A 25,888-nucleotide genomic window follows, 5' to 3' on the forward strand; every position below is an offset into this window, starting at 1 on the left:
AAAATAAATTGACAGCTCGTAGCGGCGAGCTTCCATCACTGACTGTCAAACTTTGCTGATCGGGCACCGGTAATGCCAATTGTGAGTCGCTGATTGGTTCAACGCGAACCAACTGGATTACGGGCCGTAGGTGGCAGCACTATCGCCAGAAAGAATCTTTTGAATGAAATCGTTGACCATTCCCAGCAAGCAAAGTGCACAAGGCAGAAGAATATTTTGAGCTATTCAGCTTAAATTACTAATTTTAACGTTAATTTCAATATGATACAAAAAGAAAGGAAAAAAAGCTTTTATTTTATACAAAATATTAGCTAGAGAGAAATAAACAAATAAAAACCTAAAAGAGGAATTTTAAGCTTCGAAAAACAGTCCAAAACGATCTAAAAAGCTCTGCGCAAGGTTACTTAATCAGTTAATCTAGTCAGAAACGAATTTACATCAATGTAGAAATGATTTAAAAAACAATTAAAATGATGAGTTAACTGAAACGATCACGCCAGCATTCATTGGAACACGTCGCGACATCATCCCAATATTCAACCCAAAATTTAAAGCATTCGACTGCTGTTAATTGCTTTCTAATTGTTGTCGACGTAATGTTTGAACGGGTAAATAGGTCTGGAAGTGAATAAAACAAACCAACGGACGGGCAAATTCTAAATTATACCAAATATTCTCTGCGCAGAACAGCTGACCGCGTTACCTGCTGTGTGCTGATAACGCACACACACGCGCGCGGGAACGATTAGTATTCAGCAGGAGCAACAAAAGTGCATTTTGATGTTAATTGTAAAACATTGGAAAGATAACAGAAGAGGCAACCAGCGCAGCGGCCCATTACTTCATACACCACCAACAGAATGCACCGGTGATAATACTGGCTTTAGAAGAATAAAAAGTGTTTCTGCCCTCAAGGAATAGGAGATAATGTGGGTAGGTGAAGTAAAACTGTACCAACCAATTAAGAGGCTAATTGTTCTTGTTTTGGCGGCAAAACTGATGTTTGTTCCATTTTATTATTATACCTTCATTTGAACACGATTCGAGTAAGAATTGTTTTAAAATGTACGCGAGTACAACACGTGATCTCACACACACACACACCGTTGTTGAGTTGTGTAAAAGGAAAGCAGGTTCGAACCCCATCTAAATTTCTCTCAATACGGGACGAGTGATTAAGGTTGGAAAATTTGTTTGGGGTTTCATTTTTCCCAAGCACGATAAGACAACAACAAAAAATGGTGGGAAAACACAATGGCGGCAGTGTGTATGGTGTATGGTGTTGGCTCCCCGCATTTACGAATCGGATTCCTCATTTTCATAATTTTCCTCATTGCCCTCCTCACTATCCTCCGGCTCGTCCTCCTCGTCCTCATCGTCGTCGTCCTCCTCCTCCTCGGACGATTCCTCCTTCACTGGCTTCTTCCGGCCCCGACCCCGTCCCCTACCGACCGGTGCGGCCGGTGCTTTCTTGGCCGATTTGGCCGCCTTTTTGGTGCTTCCCTTCGGTCTTCCACGGCCCCGCTTCGGTGACGGTTCCTCCCCGTCGTCCGACACAACGGTTTTATCCTTGTCGCGTTCCTCCGCACCCTTGGATTCTTTGGGCGAAAGTGCGCGGGCTCGCTTCTTCGGTGTGACACTATTCTGTTGGGGCAGATTGGGGGAAAACAGCAAATCGGGATATTAAATTAGCTACTTGCACATTACTTTCGCTTAAGTTTACCTTGTCAGGATTCGGTGGGCGTCCACGACCCTTCTTCGGTTCAACGACCTCGGCATCCGACATTGTGCTCCCGCTTGCTCCTCTGAGCTATTTCTCCGAAAAACACACACACACACACAGGTACAGACCTCACCACACTAAGCCGCTAATATACTGTCGATTACTAACTGATGGAATGCAACCAAAAAATATATAAATTTATAAAATTTTACCTAAGAAAGCACAGCTCTACACGCTACTGTCCGTTTCTTCCGCAACGAATTTGCGCCCAGCGAACGAAGGGCATCGAGAGACTGGGAGGGATAATGGGACAAACAAATTTGGATACATTTTCAGCCACCCACTCAGCAGCCCAGCAGCATCCAGCGAAAAAGCTGTGAAAAGCCGCCTCTCTCGCTCTCTCACTCACGCTCTCTCAAGCCCCATTTGCGCGCGCACACACTACCAAACGCGTACACGAGAACAACTTCCGGAACCTCCTCCAGTTTCCCGCTCTCACCAATGCTCGACCCAGGCACAAGCGAAAGTGAAAATTTCCCACCAAAGTTCGATCAAGTCGCCATCGCTTGTTAAATGACACTCATACACACACCCTACAAACCTTTTATCCTGTCGAACCTGTAGAACCCAGTTCACTTAGACGCTCTTGGGACAGAAATCACGCCCCAAGCAAAAACGGGTCTGTACAAAACTCCAGTCCAACCCCCAAAAAGCGGACACACACCGCACTGTTCCGGCGGTCAAGTTCGATTCCGACGTCCGACGAAAACAACAATACGCAGCGACACACGCGCACACAGCCTCAATGCTACACTCACACATATGCAGTCGGTGCCACCATCCTAGTATCCTTTGCCGGTGCATCGCTATAGTATACGGATCCCTCCATGTATTACTTATGTGTGCGTGAAAAGCTTCCACTGCTCTTCTGTAGTGGTGGCGGTTTTTTGGGGTTCTTGAGGAGAGAACCGTGGGGAGTTATATCCTGTCTCTTGAAGCCTCGCTCACCGAATATAAAGCCTCGCACAACGGGCTAGAGAAATTGTTTGATAATACTGGGATGGCTGTGTAGGGTAGGAAGGATTTATGTAGTAAAATTAATGCACCAGTGCACAGTAGCTTTCTAAGGATACCTTAGCAATGGCCGTCTCAAAATTTAATGTTTTTTTACTACAGAGTGTTTGGATAAGATCTCCCGATCGAAGATTTGGACAGATGGACCCTTCCGGACGTTAGCTTTCGGATCAGCGAAGACATCATTGTCAAACATACAATTTTCGCTACTCAATTTTAGAATAAATTTCTAGAGGATGGCTTCACTAGCTGTGTGAATGTCCTTTCCGTCTATGACCTATGGACCCGAGGCGATAGCGTCCCTTAGCAGTCGCAAATTTCTGATGAATTTTGAGTGAGTCCTACGATACCCATGGGTTACCGGAATCTGGAATCGGAATAAAGTTAGACACTTTAGTCCATGTGCCTTACAACCTCTGCGTTGAAGTCCTCGATACCGCTCACGACGACCTAGAGCCATCGCCTGCCCATCCAATGTTCCTACCACTCTGAGGGATGTATTTACGCCATCACTCCATCTCAGTTTCGGCCTACTATGCCTCCTGGATAGGATCTGCATATCCATAAAAGCTTTGTGACAAGACCAGCTCCCAATTCGCTCTACAGAGGTACAGAGGGAGATCATTTCACTTCCTCTGGCTTGGTTTTCCACAAAAACGGACTTTGGACACATTTCATCTCTCAGAGGAGTATGTTAGCCTCAGGAGTTCGCCGAAGTTTCCTCAGGCAGGCTAATGGCCAGGATAGCTGTCAACACTTTTGATCCAAGATAGGCAGAGTTGTCGTCGATTCCGAAGGCGCGATCCCTTAACTGTGCATCACCCCCGTGGTGTACATCAGTTAATTTGATACTAAGAGCACATTAAACCGTACCGTACCGTCAGTAGATAGATGGTAAGATTGAAGCTATGAATTTTTCTCGAAGATTTGTGGCAAGGCAAAGATCCGGTGAGTGGTTGATTTTCCAATACCGAGTCCTGTCTGATAATTTCCAACTGATTCTTCTACAAATTAGACGAGTCCGGCCCTATCTACTTCAGCTCTGGATCATATCAGAGACTAGAGCAATGCTAGGTATTAACAAAGCCCAACCCGAACTGGTCTTACTAACACATTCCGTTTGAGAAACTTCCTTTACAATGTACTCCGATCGACATTGATTTATTTTATTATTTCATTACAATTTGTACATTTCACAAGTCAAAAGTTACTTGAAACGATCTTCCCTAAGTCTGCGCTTGTTGTCGGTGTGAGAAGTAACTGATAGTGGTGTATGAGACGACGACGACGACGACATTGCGAAACATTGATGGGGTGTGTGTGCGTGCGCGCGAGCCGCACAGAAATTAATAACTGTTGGTTAATGTATATAATATTCGCGCCTGAAAACAAAGTTCTTTCCCTACCATACATGAAAATCGCGCACGAAAGCAAAACAACAACCTCCTCCTACCCTTTTGCTACAACATTCGGAAAAACATTACTTTGCCTTCTTCGTCCTGTGTGGTGTTTGCCTGTCCTGAAGTCAGTGGTTCGAAAACAAAAACTTATTCTTTTCTATCCGCGCGTGCTCGGTCGCTCTCTCTCGTCGCTGTCTTTAGTACATTTAATTTTTGTTTTACATTTCATTTAAGGATATTTGCTGATGATTCGAAACAATTTGATCATCTACGCGCGGGCGGTGATGGTAGTAAGTGGCGCGCGCCTTTTCCTCTCTATTATAACTCGCGCTTCGCTAAAGCGCGCTTGGTCCGGAAAGCTCCGGTGGAAAGCGATTCAAACGTAACATTCAATATCGGTACGAGGCAACACTGGTGGTAAATCGATGGCGCAGCAGCAGAACAACAGAATCGCTACTGACCCCTCCCCCAGCCAATACTCAAAAACTACTTTTACGAGGTGCGCGCGTATGATAATTACGCGCCTAGGGGACACACACACAGCGGACACAACAAAATACAAAATCTTCTCTCTGCCTCTCTCGTCTCCTGTGACCATCCCGAGCCTTACTGTTGATGCTGTGTTGTTGTGTTGTATTATAGGCCGGTTCTTCAACCATAAGGTGCCAGTCAGCGTCCGTACGAGTAGTAATAGTAGTAGTACTTAGTGTTGGCTTAGGGATTCTTTCGCGGACGTCCGCGACCGCGACCGCTACTAGCCGCCGCCACCGGTTTTTTCTTCGCCGCCGCCGACTTGTTTGCCTTCGGTGGTCGACCACGGCCCCGCTTCGGCGCCGGTTCGCTCTTATCGTTCTGCGTTGCCTCTGAGGTACGCTTTTTGCCGGCCGCCGATTTCGGTGCCGGTGGCGGTGATCCATTCTCCTCCGTATCGGTGGTGGTCTCGTTATCTTCGGCCGAGTCGGCTGCCGGCGGCAACTCCACCGGTTTCTTCTTCTCGGGCGTAGGTTTGGTGGTGGCAGCGGGTGAGCCGCCGGCGGCGGGGTTCTTTTTCGGGCGGCCACGTCCCTTCTTTACGGCCACGCTTTCTTCGGTCATGTTTAGTTCGGTTGATGTGTGTTGGCAAGGGCAATCTAAAAAAAAGGGAACAGATTTTAATTATAAATTGGTAAAATTAGATGATAAATAAATTAACACCGATGCTCAGCGCGCTAGTGCGGTCCCGCCGTACAAGTTTCCCGTTCTGAGAACTTAAGAATGAGGGGGGGGGGGGGGGGGGGCAATATTATTCCATTGCATAGCTGAAGTAAAGGTACCGCAGTGACATGTTTGAACGTGCAGCAGACACAGCTCCCATTGTTGCCTACGGATTCACGAGAAACTGTCTGCGGAACGGAAAGGCAATGCAGAAAAAAGAGCGAAGGACTAGTAACGTATTAACACGAATTTCCCTAAGGCCAATGACATTAAGCGACGCGCGCTCCGGGAGCTGGCAAAGAATGCGCTCTCCTGTCACAGCTTTATGATTTACCCAGAAATATCGAGGCGGAGCGGAATGATCGTTTTTTTTCACGTCCATTCCGGAAATGGAGTTCACCTTCGTTTTAACCACATCTAGTGTGCATAATTTTTACTATTCATTAGCAACATCCGTCGCTAAGGACGCTACGAAGTTACCCGCCATTATGGTGGCGGCTTGTACAATTCGTTACCGTAAGGGGGAAAAAAATAGTTCACCGAAACTCGACCCCCTGGTCCATTGTTTAACACACCCGGGGAAGATAATTCACAGCAATATTAAACACACACACCACATTTTCCTCCCTTTTCCGCGCATTATGCTGCTCGCCGCAAACTCGCACATAATACACACGGGTCCTATTATAATTTAATCTCGCGTCAAAACGCGCTCGAGATGAAAAGAAAATGGAGAAACTAGCGCCATACGCCACACCCGTGAAAAGCTGGAAATTCTTTACAGGCACAACAGTACCGGATTGGTCCCACTTCTAGCGCCGCATATGGATTACCTTATTAGCTGATGGGGTGGCTGATGGAAAAACGCGTTGATAATGCACAATTTTTTGGCGGTACAGCGTTGGATCGAAACTCCTGGCACACAGAGCACGGCAAACCGCGACGACGACAGCAACGAAGATACCCACGCCAGACAAGACGTTGTAAACGATAATGAGAAACGACGAGCGGTAAGCGCAAGCAAGAACGAATCGACCGGCGTTTCACGCACACTACGGTCGACGAAGTGTTCGCGGTTGCGAAGCTCACGCACACAGGCACCGTTCTGCATTTTCGGCTCGCGCGCCACAATTACGGTTGCGGCCTGCGATACGCTTTAATACATAGGCGGTTGAGCATAATTTCGGTTAACTATACTAAACTAATATAATTTGCCTCTGAATAAAGACCTCCCTTTCACTCATGGTATAGGGAAATCATGAATTATCATAATAATAATAAATAAATAAATAAATAAATAAATAATAAAAGTAAAAAGTGGTTACTTAAAAAACGTTCTTATTGTTTGTGGTACACAGTGTTTGACACTGCTTATATTGTATTATCGTACTTTGTGAAGCAATTGAATGATTATATTTACGTTTTTGCAAGTTTTTGTAAAAAAAATATTATGATAACGTTGCAAACTCATAGCACGACTACGACCTAGAATATCGGTGACAGCAATGGACACTAAAAAGTTATCTAATTTTCATCCCAAAGCCACGTCGAAATTGTCGAAAAAAGGATAATGAACAATTATAAAGGAAAGTGATCGGAATTTTAAAAACCTTTTGTTTTTTTCATTTCAAAAACATTTCCCCCCCCCACCAACTTTCAATGGCAACGGCTGTTTTGAAACGGGAAGCGTTTCGGAAGCGTTTTTCATCCAGCAAGCAAATGTCAAAAAAACATCTCTTTTCGCGAGAGAAGCCACCATCGTACAAAGCGGGAGAGCAAGAGCGAGTGTAAATAATTGTATCTTGCCCACACACACCAACCCAGCATAGCGCGTGCGTTGTAAGCGCGCTTCGTACGTGTGTGCGTGCGTAGCAGCGAGATGCGTTCGTTCTCTCTGGCGAGGAAGATTTGTTTTCTTCCAGCATTTGGCGTTTGTTGAACGCGAGCAAAAGTGTGAAGTGTGCCCAGAATGTGTCACCACAGCAGTCAGGCCGTGCCGTAATTAAAAGCCGTACAATACGACGCCGCGAAGACCAATTTCGGGTGTTGGTCTCCCGGAAAGGTTAACTCTTTTTTATCCGCACGAACCGCACATATGGTCCCCCCGTGGTGGTTGACAAGGGAAGGCGTTCGGTTGCGAGTTGTTCTTCCGTGCAGGTTGGAAGATTGTTTGGCGTTCGGGTTGGGTGGTTTGGCAAAAGCAGAGCGCTGGTGAAAGATGTGAAAATAGTGAACAGAGTGTGGTGTGGTGTTCCGTTTTTGATCGGTTTTCCGATACGTTCTGTGTTTCTGTAAGAATCGAAGCAATCTGTGACTTCCCCGGTGGTATAAGTTGTGCAAGCGAGCAGCACTCAATTTGATCGATATTTACTGCAGGTGAAGGGAAAAAGTGTAGGGCCGTGTCGGTGGTCCGCGAGTCGGGATCGAAAAATCGACATGAAATCTGTGTGACCTCAAAGATTACTATAAAATATAACACCTAGAGTTGGAGTTCTCGTCGTCAAACCTTGTGCAGTTCCGCTGAGCATGTCACCACAGCCTACTACTGTATTGGCAGTACAACGACGACGAACTACTTGATCCGATTGGCCGTGAAGTGGAATGTAAGAAAAAAACGCACCGAGTAAAAGGCGGCCTACAATAGAAGGACATACGCACCCGAGTCGTCACTGGCAGAAAGAAAGGTGAATAAAAACAACAAATACAACTCCCAGCCAACTTCGGGGTGGAATTGATATGCGAATGCAAATTTGTAACACCTTTTTTAAAATGATATGGAAGAAGGGGTATGGGGAGGAACGAGAGCGACTCAACCAACCGTCCCCCTCAAGAATCCGCACCATCGTGAGTCCGACCGATACGGGGAAGGCGCTCGACTTGCAGAAAACGGTTCGCTTCCCATCTATGTCCGCTTACTTGCGCACTGGGGTGTGCATTTTTTCGATTTTTCATTCCACGAGGGTTACGTGCGGCGTTCATATCTTTGCCACAAATGGGGAGGGTTCGTTTTTAGGAATGGCCGAACGGTGACGTCGATTTTGCCCGACTGTTTTATTCGTAACGAGATGCACCGCTACACCGGAAGTGCGCCAAGGTGGAATTGAGTCAGGTTCGGAGGAACGCTTTGGAGCACTTTAGAACGTTGCAAACGATGCCAGCCAAACGAGAAGTGAACCCACGGATAATTTTTTCTCTGCTACCCGGTTTCATCAATCATCAACCACCAATAATCATAATCTTCCAATTGATCGGTATCGGGCATGCGAGAAGCAGGCGTGTAACCATGGTGACCAACGTTTGACGTAAGGGAGATGAGTTGCAGGCCCCGATCAATTGAAAAGGGGTTAATCAAAAGGAATTCTTTGCTCGCGAAGGGACGCTTGGCGGTCACGTAGTGACAGCCTTTGCCTGATAGGGAAAATGTAAGCAAGAATCTCCACAAACCTAACAGAGCGCACGGTTCTGTTGATAGTTTTTTCTTCCCCGTAATCTCCTTCCCTTCATAACTTCCCACGTGCGCACCGAAGGAAGTGCAGCAAATGAACATGTATACATGCTTTTGTCTCGTGCGCTAACGAAGATACGGGTTCTCCTCTCGTGAAGTCTTGAAGGCCGACATAATCAAGTGTGGTGCTTGAAGAATCCGGCGGAAGTACGACCACCGCCCCTTTGTTCCGTCCGCGTTTCGTATATGAAGAGCTCAGGAAGAAAAGCAAAACGCCTGACAAGACACGGCGCTTCATCCGGTTGAAGCTGTCAGGATATCAGGACGGCGTAACGTCTCGATGCTGTGGGAGATTCGTTCTACACTCTGCCTCTCTCTCTCTCTTTTGCGCTTGTGTTACAATCCAAGGAGATATTATATCCTCTTGGCTGGTGAACGCGAACGCGGATTCGCGTATGTACACTTGTCGAAGTAATCTCCTTCAATTAAACATGTGCATCAGAATCTCTCTCACGTTGCCAGGACATCGCGCGTAAAGGCTCTCAGGATATCATCACTCTCTCTCGCTCTTTTGCACTATCTCTCCCGGTTTGTCCACTTTTAATGCTTTGTTTCTGTTCTCGCGAAGCATGTCCTGTGCAAAAATTTGGAAAAACCGTGGGCGAAGCATGAGCTGGCCGAACAGCAGAAAGCAAGACCAGACCCCCCCCCCCCCCAACGGAGAACGGAAAAGTGAATCTCGCTGATCTTGTGTCGGCAGGAAGTAGTGGTGCGACGCGAGCGCCTGACAGCAGTACCTAGCCAGCGGTCGTTCTGAACGGCGAAAGGTTGAAGTTCATCGCCAATTTCGACAGTGAAGTTCATCATCCCTTGACGCACGTCGGGCACGGTGGCCTACGAAATTCTCCCAGTCTCAGTGGTTTTTTTTTCTTCGCGAGTGTCAATCGATTTTTCCTCCCTTTTTTGCGGAATGCGTGTGTGATAATCGGTGCTTCGCCCTACGGAGGCGATCTTGTGTGTGTTTTTGATACCGAAAGCCCTGCACTGTATCGACTGTGGTGGGCAACCGAAAGTAAAAAGCTGGCAGCAGTCGTCGTCACGCCTTAACCCTGAATTGCGCCGTGTCGGCTGTGTGGGCACTCTGAACGCTCGGTAGAGGATTGGCTCGGAAGCATCATAATGTGTTGCAAAAAAGGTGTACCAGTAAGGAAATGTGAGTAGGTTTTCATGGTTTTAGCAGGGCTCTTGTTGAATCGGTGAAGAAACCTTCGTCCGGGGGTGTTTAATTTCACATGGTGCTGCATCCGCAGTAGGCTGTGTATGCGAAATGGATGGTGGAGAATCGATTTTGGTTGCTTGTTTTTCCGAAATATCGCAGCTGATGTCATCCCACCACCATCTCCTTGACATAGAAAGTCATGGCCAACGAGGCCTAGCCAAACGGGATATCACGTCACGTCCTACCACGTTGTGTTGGGTCTGCGGAATATCAAATAATACTACAACCAGCAGCTACTACTGCAGGCGAGAGTACTGTGGCCATTTATAGGGATTTTAGCTTTTTCCGATTTGAAGCATAATAGAGAAGACACGGCTTAGAACCTTTCGCAGGAGGTGGATATGGTGGTGTGCCGCGCGTGTGTGAAGTTATTCGAGCACAACTCTCGCGTGTGTTGTTTTGTGCCACTGTCGTAGACTCCGCTGGTCGATGGGCGGTCTTCGGATTTCTTTACTGGTGCAAGAAGAGGCCGCAGAAGCAGCGATGGTTGGTGGCCAACACCACCACCAGCAGCAGCAGCAATGTGGTGTAAAGTGCTACTAATTGAACTGGTTTCCTAGGCCGCCTGCTGGGTCTGGGTCGTCCGATGCGTACGTAACCGTAAATGCCCTGTCCCCTGCGATGTAATAATGAAACAGTTCATCCATCCCGTAGCACAGTAAAAGCGCGAAGCATAATAGCGCTGTGGACTAGAAGTTGTTGGGTCGCACATGTCGCAGGAATCTCGTGCTTTTAACCGTGACGTCGTTACGACACGCTGAAAAAGGTGGCCGGCGCAGTTCTACCTGTCAGCCATGAACCTGACCGGCTCGTGCTTCACAGGTTTGCAGCCTATATACTGCGCTTCGATATGATAATGTTGCAAAGAAGGAGAAGGAGATGGTTCCTCCTTACTTTTGTTATGCATCGGGATGCATTCTTGTGTTCTTTGCCCCAATTAACGTATAGGTGTTAACATTATGCCCTTTGATGGTGTGTTTTTTTGTACTTCCGGTTTCAGGATGTTCCGTAGATTGAAAGTCAAGTGGCGACTGTCAAAACAGGGCGTAGTACTGTTCGTTTTTTCGCGTTTCATACTATACCATGATGCTTTTTTGCTCGACAGCGTAACCGAAGTAGCAGTTGATTGGGACTGATTGCTTTAGGCAAAAAAAAGGCATGTTGATAGTGTTGATAGCTGTAAAGTGAGATCATGCGAAAAAATAGTAAAGTTCATGGTAGAAAGCAACAAAAAAAAACCCTCAGAGCTTGTGTGTGACATCGCTAAATTGGTTTACTGATATAGTTGCTTCAAGTTCTCTTGACATGAGGACATTGCGTCATGACGATAGAGGAAACGTTAGAGCTATTAAAACGAGGAACGATTCTAAACAATCACATTAAAAACGGACACCAGAGCAGCTCTCATTCAGCAAAACTGTCCCTTAGAATTATGATGCAAAACTGTACACTCTATGCTCATGAACGTGAGGAGCACATGGACTGTCAACTGTGGACAGTAACGTGTTCTCTTCGGTCAGCAAAATTGGGTCAAATTAGCGGTACAGGAAAGAGGCGCGCGTATCGAACGGCACCGATGAGCAGATGCATAAGGCTGGCTCATCTGTACGTTGGCGCCAATCAACATTCTTCCCCACGCAACTTGCACGCAACTTGCGTGCCCCCTCCCTTGTATCTTCGTCTCCGACATTAACCGGCTTCTTGAGAGGGTGTAAAGAACCAGGCTTGTATGTTAGAAAACGGGAAAATAAATAAACATTCGTTTGTTTCTGCTACAACTTTTTTGTTTTCGTGAGGGCAATGAGGTTACGAGCTTTGGCACTGACTGGGTGCTGTTAAATGACGCAGAGTGATCCGGATAAGTATATTTTCATTGGAAGGCCAAGAGTTGGCAGGTTCAGGTTGATAAAACCTGCTGGGTGATTATTAATTTGTTCTAATAGATGTTTTCGGCTTTCGGTTCCCTGCTGCTGGCAGCGTGCTTGCGGCCAATCGGAACATCAAAACAACGACGTGAACCAACGGACTCCAACGCACTGCTGTTGGTGTCTACGGAAAAATTAAACAAAACAATCTAAGGGCAGGAAAGCAAGCGGGGACATTTAGGTGGAGGCAGTGAGGGACAACATGTGACAGCTGGACAAACGATGTTTGTTGGAGATTTGACATCTCTCCGGAGCATGGCACACATGGTTTATGCATTATAGACTAAAAACAGTGGTTTCGTGTGGTTCGACCCATTGGCGGGATTAACGGGCAGGGATGATATGATTTGGTAGCTTTGCCATATGGTTTTTGAAAAACATTTCCTCAGTTTTTGCTTCACCTTTTAAACTTTACTTTTGGGCACTTTGTCCCCTAATTCGATGGGGCGCTAACTGTGGAGATGGTTTGCCCTGGCTTCTACTAAAACCCCCTTTTTGTTGTTGCTCCCATCTGTGGCACATCTTGCACCGGCTGCGATAGTGTTGGAATTAGGTCTAAATTTACTTTCCAGCTGACGGGCGACATCGTCGACCAACGTATAGAGTACCGGCAGCATCACCCGCAAACGACGCAAGAACTTACCACCCATCGTTCGGGGGGGCCAACACACCAGCAAAACTACGGTTCCTCAGTGACCACCACAGCAGCAGTGTGTTGTGCGCCACATGATGTGTACGGCGGATGGAGATTGGTTTTCAACGAGCGCGTTAATAATATTTCACCCACCAAAAGCCGGACCCATGCTCCCCACGATATATCCTCCGCTCCCCCAGTGCTTCCAGTTTCGTAATGAGTTGATTATTGCCGGCAATGGGTACAGCGGGTAGCAACCAAGACACACGGCGGTTCTAAAGAGACCACAAAAGCAAAAGAAACTGCCTCGGGCAGTGTTGTGTGCTGTTACAAAATTTAGGTTAGTGGCGTTTTGATTATTGCCGGCAAAAGGGAACTATCGAAAATAAACACCAGCGAACACAATGTTAAGCATATTGATCAATATTTTAGCGAAGGGTGTACGTTAGAAATTCTGGAAAATGGGAGCCATTTTGTTTTTGCAGTTTTAAAGTAACGGTTTGGCGGAAGGTTGGTTGGTTGGTCAGCCAAGCAGGAAACGTGTCTTCCGCAATTCCTTTACGCAGCATCATGGTGTGGCGTCATCTCCAAAAGCGATTCAATTAAATTATCCCTCCGATGGTGCCGCATGCACAGAAGAAGATGATCTCAGCTCTTCCCTTACTTCAAAATCCCTTCGGGACTTTGGAAGAGAAAGTGATTGCAACAAATCGCTAGCCGCACCAACAAAACCGAAAATCTAAGTAATGCGTGTGTTGTCTACACGAGGTTACCAAGGTATCAGAAAGAGACATCTGAGCAGGCCGTTCGTGGAATCGGGGCGAAGTTGTTTGCAGCCAACCTGGTGTTGCTTATCGAAACCCCCTAATCAATTTGTGCGATACGGGTAAAGATTTAAAGTAAAGTCAAAATATTGCCCACCATTGATGATATACATTGATTGACAACGGAATCCTGTTACCAATCCGTTTGCCGTTGTGCCCACTTCCCCACAGCAAGCCACTCCATCGATGTAGCATATCGATTGCGGTCTAGTGGGAATGTGATTACGTCGAGTGTGTGGTGTTGGATAGAAGGTTCTATTTTCTCGCTGTGGCGTAATGTTGTTATTGGTGCGTGTGTGTTGGAGCTTTCCGCAATTTCCTACGTAAAATATGATTGCATCGATTTGGGGGTTTTTGGGTGTGGGTCGGTGAAACGCGGATGTCGGCAGTGAGTGAGTGGCAGCGCATGCTATTGGATCGGAATCGGTTGAAGGGTTGCCGGTTTGGTGAAGACGCGCTAGAAAACATAAATTTTCCACATGATGATGCACTGGCAGGCAGAGCCGGCACTGTACAACTCCTACTCGCGCTGTACGCCTTTCGAATGTGGGCCCTCCCGTAGACACATGTGTGCGTGTGCGTGTGTGTGTCCTCCTTTAAGGAGTTTCGTTAAAAATCGCTGCAAAAGCCAACTTAGAAGAACTGCCACTAATTTCGTTGGTGACTGTTTCTGTTTTCTTCTATTTTTAGAATCTGTCCCCACCATCGTCCGCGTCGTCATCTTTCACCGTCGGGCGGTGTTTGGGATCATCGCCTCGAGAAACGCATCGCAAACCGTGTCATCGTCGCATCGCAGACGACGCGTCAAGCCGCCGCGACCGACACAGAATAAGCGCAGCACCGAAATCCAACCCCAAAACAAGCGGTGGAAGCACATTCGCGCGCGGATCATCGTGTCAAACGCGCCAACATTGCTGCAATAATTCGGATACTGGTGCCGTGTTTATGTAATACGGAGGCGATCGTATCGATCGTGGCCCGGCTAATTGACGACGGTCCGCATATGTAGCTGTACAGTTTTATATAGTTGACGATCGAAGCAATAGAATGTAATGCAGCGGTACACGGTGCAATGCGCTCGTCCGGTGGCATCGGACACAACAACGATCGCAAGCCTAATCTAACGCGGCATGGTGCAATTGAGAACTGTTGGTCGCAGTAAGTTGTACGATCGCGTCGTGTAATGGTTCCAGCCAGCCTGGTCTGGTGAATACAAGCGGCATACCCCCAAAGCATAAGAACCGCACGTTAAGAAAATGAATTCGGACGATATATACGAAAATCTACCGTGTCACACCGATGAGGCACTGCGGAACGGAAACGGGACGACCACCAGCAACACCGGAAATCGTGCGTCACGAGACGCTACCGACGAGAACGGTGAGGGCAAAATGCAGAACAACCTAGCGCTGAACAGCAAGGACATGTTGTACGCGACACCGTTAAAAAAATCGGAACGACCGGGCAAGGTGCTCAACAACAGTGCGCCGGCCGTGCAGAATGGGAACGTGGCGGCTGCATCACCGGGCAGCAAACCGTCGGCTGCGCACAGTAGCGCCCTCAGCGGTGCAGAAGCAGACCGGGACACAAAGATCATCAACGCCGAACTGGAGGATCGACGGATACGGGACTTTCTGAAGGACACGTCGCAGATGCATAAAAAGATCGAGCTTCACAAGACGTACCAAAGTTCGAACTTTTCCTACCTCGCGCGCAAGGAACACTTTGCCGATTTGGTGCAGCGTAATGTGAACAGCAATAATGGTGATCAGCAGCAGCCGCCACCGTACTGTGTGGCTGGTGAGGATGAACTCGATTCTACTGCTGCGCTGGCGGTGGTAGCCACTGGCTACAAAACACTGGCCGGCGAGGAAGAGGACAACAACTTAGATCTCGACGTAAACGAATCGTTGAACGAGCTGGAGGCGCGTTGTAATGAGAAGCTTGAGATGCTGGCGAAGCTGAACCGAACGAGACCGGGCACTGCGACCGAGCAGCAATCGCAGGAAGATAATGAACAGGCGGACCTGATGGGTCATACGCCCGTGGAGCTGGAGGCCGGTGTCGTGCCTAAACCGTCGGCACCTCCACTGTCCGCGCTCAGTACGGAGCGTGCATCGAAAAGCAACAATTTGGGTGATCCGCTCGGTGGAGGAGGCAGCACAGGTGCGGGCAGTGAAGCCATTATAAGTGCCCATCTGAACCGGGAGTGGGTGTTGAAGAAGATAGCCATGTGTTTAGAGCAACGGACCTCAAAGAAACCGGTACCGCCGGTACCGTCTTCGGTGCCGAACGATATTGCCACACCATCCGGTTCGTCCGTACCACCGGCAGCTGCTGGAGGATACTTTGCCCGGGGCGGACAGAGTGGAGCGAGTGGTATACCACCTACTGATGGTCTAAGAGGAGGCGGAGGAGGAGGAGGAGGAGAGAACGGGCTACCTTCGCTGGGCTATCTTGTGCTGGGCTCTAACGGTTCGGGGAAAACGTCAATCTGCAACGATATCATCGAGGGCACGACAGGCACTAAGGGGATGCTCAACCGTAGGCTGTTGGCTTGCTACTTTGTCAACTCGCAGAACCCGGAATGCCACAGCCTGAGTATGTTTATTCGAAGCGTTATATTGCAGATTTTAAGCCACTCAAGCTACGTTAACAGTGCCGCCAACAGTGTGGCTGGGCATGAGCTAATCAACCTATCGGAAACATCCTTCGAGGTGAACGAACAGCAACCTGTGAGTAATAGTAACGATTGTCTACCGGAGGCGGACCAGCAACAGCTAAAGGGAGCAGAACCATCAGCACCAGCAAATCATTCCCCCGATGCCGATGTTCTCCGATCGGATCCACCACCCGTCACCCAAACTGAGCGTACCAACGAGTCCAGCGAAACGGTCGATAAGGAGCTGGAGGATGCGATTCGCACGGAAATGAAGATTAACGAGCGGGTGGCCGAATTTTGCTCGAGCCGTAAGAAAGTGTCCCGCCAGCAGTCGGAACCGGTCGAAAGTTTGAGTCGCGATCGGGAGCAACCTACCTATCCGTACAAAACGCATCCACCGCCGATGACGAAAGCGGCGGCCGAAACGAATGCCGATGGAGAGGAGAAGCTGGATAAGGCGACGATGAGCCCGGGCAGGCCGGCGAAAGTTTCCAAGATTCCCATCGCGATCGGCAGTACGATAAGAAGCCCCAAGAAGATGTCACCAACGAAGGAGGACGTTGGTCAGCGCGATAGGGGACAGGAAACGGATGCCGAAACAAGGCAGGCACCGGAAGAGGACATTATCCTTGAAGGTGGTGGTGAAGCGATTGCGGAAGGCGATGTTAGCGATATAAAGCTGCTGCAGGACGACGAAGCTATCGATGTGAAAGCCAGTGAGAGTAGCGAGGAGGTGAAAAAGTCCCTAGAACCGCTCATTGCGCCAGAAGAAGCATCATCGGTGCGGGTGGATTGCGTGGAAAGGACACATCCCCAGATACGTCCCACCAAACCGATGGAAACGAGCATTCCACCACCGTTGCCAAAGTCGAAAAACTGTCGGCAGGTAATTGCGGACGGGTACTACGAGATGCTGCTGAGCAATCCGGACATTTTCGAGTTGCTTACGGTGGACAGCATCGAGAAGAATCCGGACGATTGCTTTAAGAAGGCGATTCTCTTCCCACTGCTGGAGCTGTGCCCGCCGAAAAATGCGCTCCTGCTGTTGATTGATTCGATCGACGAGAACTACATCCAGGACGGGAATCTGATATCGACGCTGAAGGGCAAGCAGGTGACGAAGAGCCGCAACATTGCGGAGCTCCTCTCCAACCACATACACCTGATGCCGAAGTGGCTGTTTATGGTGTGCACGGCCAAGAAGCAGAACAAAAACATCACCAAACTGTTCACCGGGTTCAAGAAGCTGACGCTGGACGATCTGCGCAAATCGCACGTGGTGAAGGACGTGCAGCAGTACATTATCAACCGGCTGAACACGGACTTCCGGGGCATCAACCTTACCAAAGACATCATCGAGAGTTTGAACCAGCTGTACATCAAATCGAACGGCTGCCTGCTGTATCTGTACAAGGTGTTGAACGGGATCCGGGAGAACTTTTTCACGTTCCGCGAGATCAAGCTGATACCGTGCACGCTGAACGGGTTGTACCTGTACATCTGCCAGAAGTCGTTCAACAAGAAGCAGTACAGCAAGATACGCCCGATCCTGAACGTGCTGCTCGTGTGCAACAGCTACGTGGACAAGTACTTCATCTACAACTGTCTCCGCACGCACAACTACACGCTCGAGATGGAGGACTTTGAGCGGCGGCTGGAGCTGATGCGCAACATCGTGGAGTACAGTCCGATGAATCCGGGCGCGGTGCGCATCTTTCACAACTCGTTCTGCGACTGGTTGATCGATGTGAAGTTTAGCACGAAAAAGTTTCTGTGCGACTTGAACGAGGGCCACGTGATGGTTTCGATGTACTACACGGTGGTGGCCGACGAGATTTGTCCGAACAAGCTGCGGCTGTATCTGTACCATCTGATCAAGACGGGCGAGTATTTGACGAGCAAAAACGTTGATCTCGATCTGCTGCTAATTCTGCTGGAAACGAAATCGAACCTGAGCGACTGCTTCTACACCAACCTGCTGAACTGCTGTGCGATGTGTGAGGACGAGTGTCGGAACGATATTAATCTGTCCGCCCGCACAAAGTACATGCTGGACCGGTTTCTGAACGGGCAGCTGAACGATGATTTTATGATCTTTTTGAACGACTTCTTTAAACCGAACCTACCGACGGACTGTAAGGTGCTGAAGCTGCTGATCGAGACGGGCATTAATAATGCGGACACGGCACTGTCCTGCGAATCGTCGGCCATCAATTCGCCGGTACTGTCGGATCGGTCGCAGAACATCGATTCCGAGCTGGCGGAGCTGTTGATCTCGAGCGAAAAAAGTTGCCAGCAGGAGCTGCAGAAGTCGATCCATCTGGAGCTGCTGGATGGTGGAGGTGTTCCGGCCGGAGCTGCCGGCATGCTCGATGGGCATGGAGTGGGGAGAGATGGGGCTGCTGCTGCTGCTGCTATCGGTGGTGTATCGGCCGGGCTGGTGGCTCGCCATCGGTACAGTGCCGGGCCATCGATTACGAGTGGCGGTGGTGGTGATGGTGGCAGCAGTGCGCTGGGTGACTCCAAATCGGACATACAGAACGATCGGGTCGGTAGTGCAGTGCAGTGCGACATGTTCGAGGGAGAGATGCACAAGGGCAAGGCGTTGATACACATACTGGCGAACGAAGGCAATCACACGCTGCTGGAACGAGCGTTGAATGTAAGTAGCAAAATGGCAGGCTGCCAAAGTAGAATAACGTAAGCATTTCTATACGCGTAGCAGATGCACGTGTACAACACACTTACTTACTTATCAGGCGCTACAACCGCTTTGCGGTCTTGGCCTGCTGCAACAATCTTCGATACCGCTCACGGTTCAGCGCCGTCGTCTGCCAATCCGTTATCCCGGCCTGACGGAAGCATCAAACGCCATCACTCCATCTCAGTTCCGGCCTACCATGCCTCCTCTGTCCGTGTGGACGTCCTAAAAGGACTTTACGGGCTGGGTCGTCCGGTGTCATTCTCATGACGTGACCAGCCCACCGGAGCCTGGCGAGTCTAATGCGCTGTACGATAGTGAGATCATCGTACAGCTCGTAGAGCTCGTCGTTGTAGCGGCTCCTCCATTCAGTGTTCGACAGAATTAAAGTCGTCAGAGGCGTATGTGAATGCTGGAACTATAAATGTTCTGTACAGTCTCAGCTTCGTCCGACGCGACAGGTATTTAGAGTGGAGAAGTTTCCTCAGGCTGTAGTATGACCGGTTGGCAGCCAGCACCCGTGCGCGTAACTCAACATCAATGTTGTTGTCGGTGCTGACTTTTGACCCCAGATAGGTGTAGTTTTGGACGACTTCGAAGGTACGGTCACCTATCTGTACATAACCCCTGCGTAAATCAGTGTTTGTTAGCAGGGCCGCTGGTGGTGCCACCATCATTTTGGTTTTCGCCTCGTTAATCCCGAGGTTCTGTGCCGCACGCTCGATCCTTTGATAAGCTTCTGCTACATAGGAGAGCCTCAAACCAATGATGTCTATGTCATCAGCGTATGCCAGGATCTGGATTGACTTATTGAGTGTACAACACATTCAGTACAAAAAAGTAACTCAATCGATTCCATTAAGCTGTAAAAACGTACGATCAACAAGGAGCTTATGATCGTCAGCAGGGACCTTAGCCATATAACAGTATAACCTTTATTCTTTTGACCGCAACTGCTGGCGCGATGCTGGCAGAGTTGGACAGAATACACCAGAGCAGAATACAGACACCAGACACCATCTATTGACCCAATACTGTTAGTCTAGGTCTATGAAACTTAATTCTAGGTCTAGGTTACTTCTGGAACAAAGCAATAACTTCTGGATAGCACTTGAGAGCTTTCGTGTCCTGTAAGGGCCTCAATTCTTCTGGAAGACATCTTGGGCAACCAAGACGTACAGGATATACCCGGACAACAGTTCACAGGTTCACAGATACAGAACAATAAGACGTAGATAGTTGTGCTCGTAAAGGCGGTAGTGACGCCAGTCTACGCACGGCTTCACCAAGAAGACCAACCAGATTCTGTACTCAAGAAGAAGAAGTTTGGTATCTTGAACAAATCTTCGAACGTAATTCCATACTCATATTAGAAAGATGTTTCTTAGGATGATAAATGGCCTGTATAGTTGTCATGATCGTCGAGTGTCTTTGTGTGGGACGTTTGAATAGTTGCTGGGGGTATTAATCCTGTCTGGTTTCTTTCCCTGACGGTAGGCATGCAAGGATCCGATCGATCTGGAAATTGAAGATCTCAACGGCCAGACGGCACTAAACATTGCGGCGCGAAACGGGCATCAGGAGATAGTGAAGCTGCTGCTGACGTACAAACAGCCGCTGAGGGACGGAACCGGCCGATATCGTATGATTGACGTGAACCATGCGGACCGTGACGGATGGACCCCGTTACGGTCGGCTTCCTGGGGCGGCCACACGGAGGTGGTGAAGCTGCTCATCGAGACGGGCGTTTGTGCAATCGACCGTGCGGACAAGGAAGGACGTACGGCGCTTCGTGCGGCTGCCTGGAGCGGCAACGAGGACATCGTGAAGATACTGATCGAGGCGGGTGCGAACGTGAACTCGATCGATAAGCAAGGACGCACGTCGCTGATTGCCGCATCGTACATGGGCCATTACGATATCGTTGAAATACTGCTGGAGAACGGGGCGGACGTGAATCATACCGATCTAGACGGAAGGAATGCGCTGTGTGTGGCGGCACTGTGTGGAAGCTCCGGCTACAGTCGGGTAATTTCGACGCTGCTAGAGTACGGTGCAAACACGGATCAGACGGACAACGAAGGTATGTCACCGTTGCTGGTGAGCTCGTTCGAAGGGAATGCCGAGATCTGTGAGCTGCTGCTGGAGAACGGTGCCGATCCGGACATGGCGGACAACATGGGCAGGACACCGCTGTGGGCCGCTTGCACCTCGGGCCATGCGAATGTGGTGAAGCTGTTGCTTTTCTGGGGCTGTGGAATTGATTGCATGGATTCGGAAGGGCGCACGGTGCTGAGCGTTGCGGCGGCCCAGGGGAATCTGGAGACGGTACGGCAACTGCTGGATCGCGGGCTGGACGAAACGCATCGCGATAATGCCGGTTGGACACCGTTGCACTATGCCGCGTTCGAGGGTTACGCCGACATTTGCGTGCAGCTGCTGGAATCGGGTGCGAAGATCGATGAGTGTGATAACGAGGGCAAGGCCGCGCTGCATCTGGCCGCCCAAGAGGGCCACAATGCGGTGATGGAAGCGATCCTGAACATACACCGGCCGTGCATCGATCAGCGAGCGCACGACGGCAAGACGGCGTTCCGGTTGGCGTGCCTGGAGGAGCATTTTGAGTGCATCCAGACGCTGCTAAAGTTTGGTTGTGATATCAACTCGAAGGATGCGGATTCGCGCACGACGCTGTACATTTTGGCGCTGGAGAATAAGCTGAAGGCGGTCAAGTTTCTGCTCGAGTACTCGAACGCGGACGTCAACATTCCGGACAGCGAGGGCAGGACGGCGCTGCATGTGGCCGCCTGGCAAGGGCATGCCGAGATGGTGAAGCTGTTGATAACGCTCGGTAAGTAACTGAATGGAGCGTTGTTAATTGATCTGTACTGACTGGTTTCTGCTGCTTGCTACAGGTAATGCCGATGTGAATGCGATGGATTTGGAATCACGAACACCGCTGCATTCCTGCGCCTGGCAGGGCAATCACGAGGTGATGCAGCTCTTGCTGTACTACGGTGCCATATCGGATCATGCCTGCAAGCAGGGCGCAACGGCTCTCGGGATTTCCGCACAGGAAGGGCACGAAAAGTGTGTCAGCTATTTGCTAAAGTACGGTGCGAACCCGTACAAATCGGACCACTGTGGACGGACGCCGATCAAGCTGGCGGCCAAATCGAATCGGAACAATGTGCTTCGCATACTGGAAAGTTTTACCAAAAGTGAGTAATCTTCTTGCGATTCGTTTTTTTTTTGGTGCTAAAAGGGGGTTCTATAACATGTGTCCCCTATTGTTTGCAGATGATTTGGACTGTGGTAAGGTGATGCATCCTCATCTGAACTTAAAATCGCCCGACGAACTGCCACCCTGCAGCTCGATCCACAATCCCTCACCATCGTCCGGTTATCCGAACAATCCAAACTTGCTAATACCGGCCAGCGGTGGTGGTGGTGGTGGTTCGGCAATGCTTAATGCATCTTCAACCAATTCGAACACAACCAGTTCTACCACGCAAAACAACAACTTTTACGAAAACACGATGCACTCGGACACGAGCAGCTTGCAGAAGCGTAAAAGTGTCATCTCTAGTCAATCTACCGGTAGCAGTAACGAGGTACGTGAGGCACTGGCGAGAAGATCATTTACAGGCTTTCACACCACTTTTTATTAATGTCCAATCGGTGTTCTCCATGTTGCAGCAAGCACCGATGTCGTTTACGCAGCAGCTTCAAAAACATTCGCGCCACCATAACTCGAAATCGCATCACATTGTGCAGCAGCAGCATCAACCGCATCAGCAGCAGCAAACGTCCACCTCTTCGGTGGCCAAGTTTGCTAGCAAAAAACATTCCCAGGTACTGCCGAACGTCGAGGAGTACCAATCAAATATCGGTAAGGATGCTGTAAGGCACTTTGATGCTTCCAACTACTTCTGTGACTCATCCATACGTCATTACCATCCTTCAAAACCCCTTTTCCGATAGCATCAAACATACGCATAAATCCGAACGATGCCGACCTGTTCGATCTGGGCTGCATGTCACCACTGTACGCTACGCCGCCACATTCGCCCAGCAGCGAAATAAGCTCGCCGGGCCAGAATCAACCCCCTTCGTCGTTGGCGCTGCTCGGGAAGCAGTTCGAGGAGATGAACATTAGCCTTTCGAACAACAGCACGATCATGAACCCGCACGATAATCACTTTGCCCGCGATACGCATATGCGCATCATTCTCGGCAACAACCAGAAGGAGGGCGGACAACTACAGGGAGCGAATGGGGGAGCTGGTGCTGGAGGGTATGTGCGACACGGGATTGCCGTATTTAAATTTTTTGAAGGTTTTTTGATCGTTCCGAGATGAGACCCTTTTGAGGAACATCCCAAAGTCAGTCCCAAAAAAAGGAGTCCCTTCCCTTGCTGAACTGACTCTGGCAAACCCTGCATCCAATCACTTTCCCTAGCTCCGATTAAAAATGATAAATAACATCTTTTACCATCTTCTCCCCCCACCTCTCTCGCTTGCAGTAAATCATCCAAACGCAGCGGTATTGCCACGAATCCGGCAATGCGCCTGATACGCAACCGTATCGATTCAGCGGCCCAGCTGATCCGACGCACCAACAACATACTTTCCAGCGGCGGCAACAACCAAGGTTCGTCCAGTATCGGGGTAAAATCGGGCACGTTCCAGTGGCGTAAGGAAAGCCAGATGTAAGTGCACCGTGTCGTGCAAAAGCAATGGGTTGGGCGGGTTAGAATAACGAAACGAGATGAGCGCAGTGTGTGTGTGTGTGTGTGTGTGGTTGTGGTGTTTGGAAAGTTTATACATATTACCGAATGTTCCCTGCCCTGGCACTCTGTAGCGGTACAGTATTTATAGTAAGCGAGCACACGTGCACAATTTTTTTCCCCCCGTAACGATTTGAACGTAGCACTGTTCAACAGAAGCCGAACGATCATGATACACGTGGCGATTGCATGGGCCGATCATGGCATCATGGGCTTTAAGGATTGTATCCTGCGAGAGGGAGGCGTGGAGTAGGCAATAGAACATAGGGGTGTGTCTTGGATCGGTATGTGATGTAAAAGTGTGGCATTTATTATTCTCAGCAAGGAGTGTGTTCCCGCACCTGATTTCATACCGTTCTGCTGGTAGCTGGCAAGGGAGCACACTCGTTTTTTAAAGTGTAAGAGTTTATCGTCCGGTTGTAGGAGATTCAAAAGGGGGACACAGGGATACAAGCAGCACATACACAAGCAGCACCTAGAGAGATTCTGATCAAAACGATCTTTGCTACCTTTTTTTCCTGGCTGTTGTGTACCGTTTTGACCAAATTATTTTACTCTTTTGCTACCTAACGTTGAAGAAGCTTTTTTGCCCGCCCTTTTTTTGTTTTCTTACCAAGATGGGAATCTATTTTCATACCGATTTATCTAAATGGGAACGCGATGCAAGTTGTTCCCTCCTATTCATACTCTATAGGCGTCTGCCGTCCGGTACAGAATGTTAGTATGACGGACTGATTTTTTGAAGCCTGATTTGAAGCCACGACAATCTGGTTCTGTTGACCTTTGAAATCGGTTCCCGACGATGGGGGTTGTGTGTTAGCTATCAGAAAATAGTTTTTCTTTGGTGTTTTTTTTTTATGAAACTATTTGCGTTCTACGTGAGATTAGCGAATCGAGAACGATCACATGGCCTTTACGCTCGCGGTGTTGCGTTTGCGGGTGGAATTATGTTAGTGTTCGTTTTTTTTTTGTAGCCCGTTTTTCTCTTCTAAACATCCTTATTTATTTTTATTTAGAAAAAAATAGATTACAGGGTTTCTCAGGCCAATTTCAGTTATATGCTGTTGAAATATAGTGTGACAGCTGAACTGGCCTGAGAAACCCTGTAATTAAAAGTCGCGTAAACAGAAACCCAGTTATAAATGCCAAACGATGCAACTATACTGTGGTTAACATTATATCGATCGACTTAAAAGTATTTCGTGCGAAAAGGAGGGGATAGGAAAACCCCAAAAGGGGCACTCAACCAGACAGCACTCACCTCTACCACGTTAGACTCTGTAAGCGTATATTTTGATCGAGCCGTACCCATGACGAGTAGATTTACTTATTGTGTTGAAGCCCTAAATTGAGCAATAAGTCCTTTGAGTTTCACCCCTTTTGCCACCATTTGCTCTGTGTGAACTTGGTACTGAGAGTGGGAAAGTAGCGAAAGAAGAAAAAGAGCCATAAAAAACTAGGATAGGAAAAGGGAAAATAAGATTGTCGCTCAAAAATCGAAACGAGAGGTGGAAAGATTGAATTGTGGAGAGCCAAACTTACTGATTCTAGTCGATATTGTTCATCAGTTAGTACGGGGGCAGCAAGTATGAATGCGCAATGATTTAGAATGATCGGATGATGCAAAAAAAAAACGGTCTGTTTTCCCTCACTGCCGCCCACTGATTATTTTTCGCCAGTCGAGCGTTGAAGAGACAAATTAATTTAATGCAACATATACTTATAGAAACGGAGTTTGCTGCTCCCGCAGGTTCGTTCTCGGCACCACCTGTATAGATCGATGAGAAAGGAAATGTGTGATTTTTGTACGTTTTTTCTTTTCTTCTATCCCTTTTTGTGGTACAAGTAAGCTAACTTTCAGGCGCATAGATACATTTACGATTGAATAGTGTTTCCAGTTTGATGGCCCAAACAACTAGCCTGAATTATTTATTCGTTTTCGTTGTGTCTTTCTGTTCACCCGAGAGAGAGAGAGAGATACAGACGGAATAGACAGAGTGGTAGGCAGACAGAGTAGTTTTTGGCGTGAATAATTCCTTCTTATTTCAATCTAATTGACAGTCAGGCAGACAGACCCTCTTCTAACAAAAAAAGGGAACGTGTAGTGCAAAAGAAATAAACAAACAAAATTCAAGTAGAAATTGCTTCAGAGCCATGTCCAATCTGAACGCACACAGTTGCGACATAAGTTACTATTCCGAAACAATCCTGAAACATCTTCGGTCATCGCCTGCTCTT

The 25,888-nt window shown here is 48.5% G+C and overlaps 2 protein-coding genes across 3 annotated transcripts; one reads left to right on the forward strand and one right to left on the reverse strand.

The window, feature by feature from the left end:
• Positions 1-982: 982 nt before the first annotated feature.
• On the reverse strand, positions 983-6,404 carry LOC118502426 (HMG-Y-related protein A). Its single transcript, XM_036034654.1, has 4 exons — positions 6,225-6,404; positions 4,915-5,327; positions 1,724-1,810; positions 983-1,644 (listed from the first exon to the last, which is right to left on the reverse strand). The coding sequence occupies exons 2-4, from the start codon at positions 5,290-5,292 to the stop codon at positions 1,297-1,299; spliced, it is 813 nt and encodes a 270-aa protein (XP_035890547.1). The 5' UTR covers positions 5,293-5,327; positions 6,225-6,404; the 3' UTR covers positions 983-1,296.
• An 854-nt stretch (positions 6,405-7,258) lies between these two features.
• Positions 7,259-25,801, forward strand: LOC118506358 (ankyrin repeat domain-containing protein 50). 2 transcript variants are annotated; one of them, XM_036043371.1, is made up of 8 exons: positions 7,259-8,075; positions 14,189-18,822; positions 20,359-21,712; positions 21,777-22,082; positions 22,162-22,475; positions 22,561-22,753; positions 22,846-23,158; positions 23,387-25,801. In XM_036043371.1, the coding sequence occupies exons 2-8, from the start codon at positions 14,755-14,757 to the stop codon at positions 23,574-23,576; spliced, it is 6,738 nt and encodes a 2,245-aa protein (XP_035899264.1). In that variant the 5' UTR covers positions 7,259-8,075; positions 14,189-14,754; the 3' UTR covers positions 23,577-25,801. The 2 variants fall into 2 exon arrangements, with proteins under 2 accessions (XP_035899264.1, XP_035899265.1); XM_036043372.1 differs by lacking the exon at positions 7,259-8,075 and adding an exon at positions 9,591-10,049.
• Positions 25,802-25,888: the final 87 nt, after the last annotated feature.

This window comes from Anopheles stephensi, chromosome 2 (genome assembly GCF_013141755.1).
Source record: "Anopheles stephensi strain Indian chromosome 2, UCI_ANSTEP_V1.0, whole genome shotgun sequence".
In the NCBI taxonomy this organism is placed as follows: domain Eukaryota; kingdom Metazoa; phylum Arthropoda; class Insecta; order Diptera; family Culicidae; genus Anopheles; species Anopheles stephensi.